General features: G+C 44.0%; 1 protein-coding gene across 1 annotated transcript; it reads left to right on the forward strand.

Moving 5' to 3' along the window:
- The first annotated feature begins 959 nt into the window (after positions 1 to 959).
- On the forward strand, positions 960 to 1,640 carry LOC119345546 (actin-related protein 6-like). Its single transcript, XM_037615580.1, has 4 exons — positions 960 to 1,047; positions 1,138 to 1,188; positions 1,276 to 1,338; positions 1,443 to 1,640. The coding sequence occupies exons 1-4, from the start codon at positions 965 to 967 to the stop codon at positions 1,570 to 1,572; spliced, it is 327 nt and encodes a 108-aa protein (XP_037471477.1). The 5' UTR covers positions 960 to 964; the 3' UTR covers positions 1,573 to 1,640.
- The last annotated feature ends 7 nt before the right edge of the window (positions 1,641 to 1,647 follow it).

The following is a 1,647-nucleotide window of genomic DNA, read 5'->3' on the forward strand; positions in this document are numbered from 1 at the left end:
GTCCTCTTTGTAAATCAAGACCAGATATTTCTCTTGTGAACAAAGATGGTGTGTTGGTGTACATAGAGCTGGAGAGCATAAAAATATATACACTGTGCTCATCAACAACAGGGTTTTCCAGGATAAGTCAGCCCTGCAGAATGTGCAACCTTAGAATGGTTTAAGGCTGGGGCAATTTGCTTTTGAGGGGATGATTGTTTAGGGTTTTGGCTAGTCGTTGGTAGCTTCCTTTGGTATTTTTCTTTATTTCTTTGGTCGTTCCATTGTGGTCGTCTTTCGTTGTGGTTGTATCTGTGACTTCGTACCGTATCTTTCTTCTATATTGATCACATGTAGTTCTGCTGCATGTTTCGAAAAATGAAGTTAATTTGACGTAAATCTCTCTCTAGTCTAATGAACTAAGAAAAAAGAAGTGCAACACACCAGCCACGTATTTATGCGCTTACAGTCAATCTCAACAAAAATAGGTTCAGCTTGCGATACACTTAAACAGACAAGAAGAAAATCGCATGACGACCGAATAACCTCAGGAGCCTCGCAAGTCGCGACACAACCCCCACACTAACTGAGCCAGCATCAGCAAAGAAGTTTGCATTCACATTAATTTTGAAGGAGTCAACCGGAGTTGGCACCATTAATTTAAGTACTGCCGTGGTCAACCAAAAATGTATCTTGGTTATGCTAGATTCGTAAAAATAATACTACATTTTATTCATTATCTTGATTTCTTTCGAGCTTCGCAATTAGCATACAATATTCTTTCCTCATGCCAACCAGTAGCGCCCTGAGAATTCTCACCCGGCGATCGTCCTCACGGATAATGAAGATATTTTTGTTGGGGATACTCTCTGACCGTCCTCACGGATGTTTTTCTGCCGAAGAAGAATTCTCGTTGAAAGAGAGAAGCCACGGGGAAACTCGTCCAGATATGATTGCTATCTGGTTAATTTAGAATTTTGTAGGCATGAATCAAGCGGGCCTTGCTGAGTGTATTGTTCGTGCTGCACAAGCCTGTCATCCATATATTCAACCTGTGCTTTATCAGAGGTATGTTTTGTCGTTAAACGGTGAAATGCCTGACGCTAGCTTGACCTCTGATCGCGTGGCTCTTGTTCTCATGCATTGGGCTGTTTTCAGCATCATCTTGACAGGCGGAAGCACGTTGTTCCCTCGGTTCGCTGAAAGATTGTAAGTAGTTTTTCTGTAGGAAAAGTAACAGTGCTATCTCCCATCACACGAGTCTGTGTGCATCATCTTAGTTGTTTGTATCAACAGGCAGAGAGAACTTCGGCCTCTTGTGCCCGAGGAGTACCAGGTGAAGATAATCTCTCAAGAGAAGTATGTGCCTTTTACTCTGTTTTTGTCTTGGCGCCTCTCCTTCGTTCATTAACGCTCATGTGGGGCGCGCGCGAATGGCATTAACGTTCTGCCACTTTGCGCAGCCCAATTCTTGGTGTCTGGAGAGGAGGATCTGTCCTGGCATCCAGCCCCGATTTCGAGTCGATGTGCGTTACGAAATCGGAGTACGAGGAGATGGGGTCGGCACGGTGCCGCCGAAGATTCTTCCACTGAAGAGTTGCTCAGTAGATAGAACAATGTAGCCTATTTTAGATGGCATGTTTAGCAAGTGCCATGCGAATTAGGGGG

The sequence above is a fragment of the Triticum dicoccoides genome, unplaced genomic scaffold (assembly GCF_002162155.2).
Source record: "Triticum dicoccoides isolate Atlit2015 ecotype Zavitan unplaced genomic scaffold, WEW_v2.0 scaffold249505, whole genome shotgun sequence".
NCBI classification, from domain to species: domain Eukaryota; kingdom Viridiplantae; phylum Streptophyta; class Magnoliopsida; order Poales; family Poaceae; genus Triticum; species Triticum dicoccoides.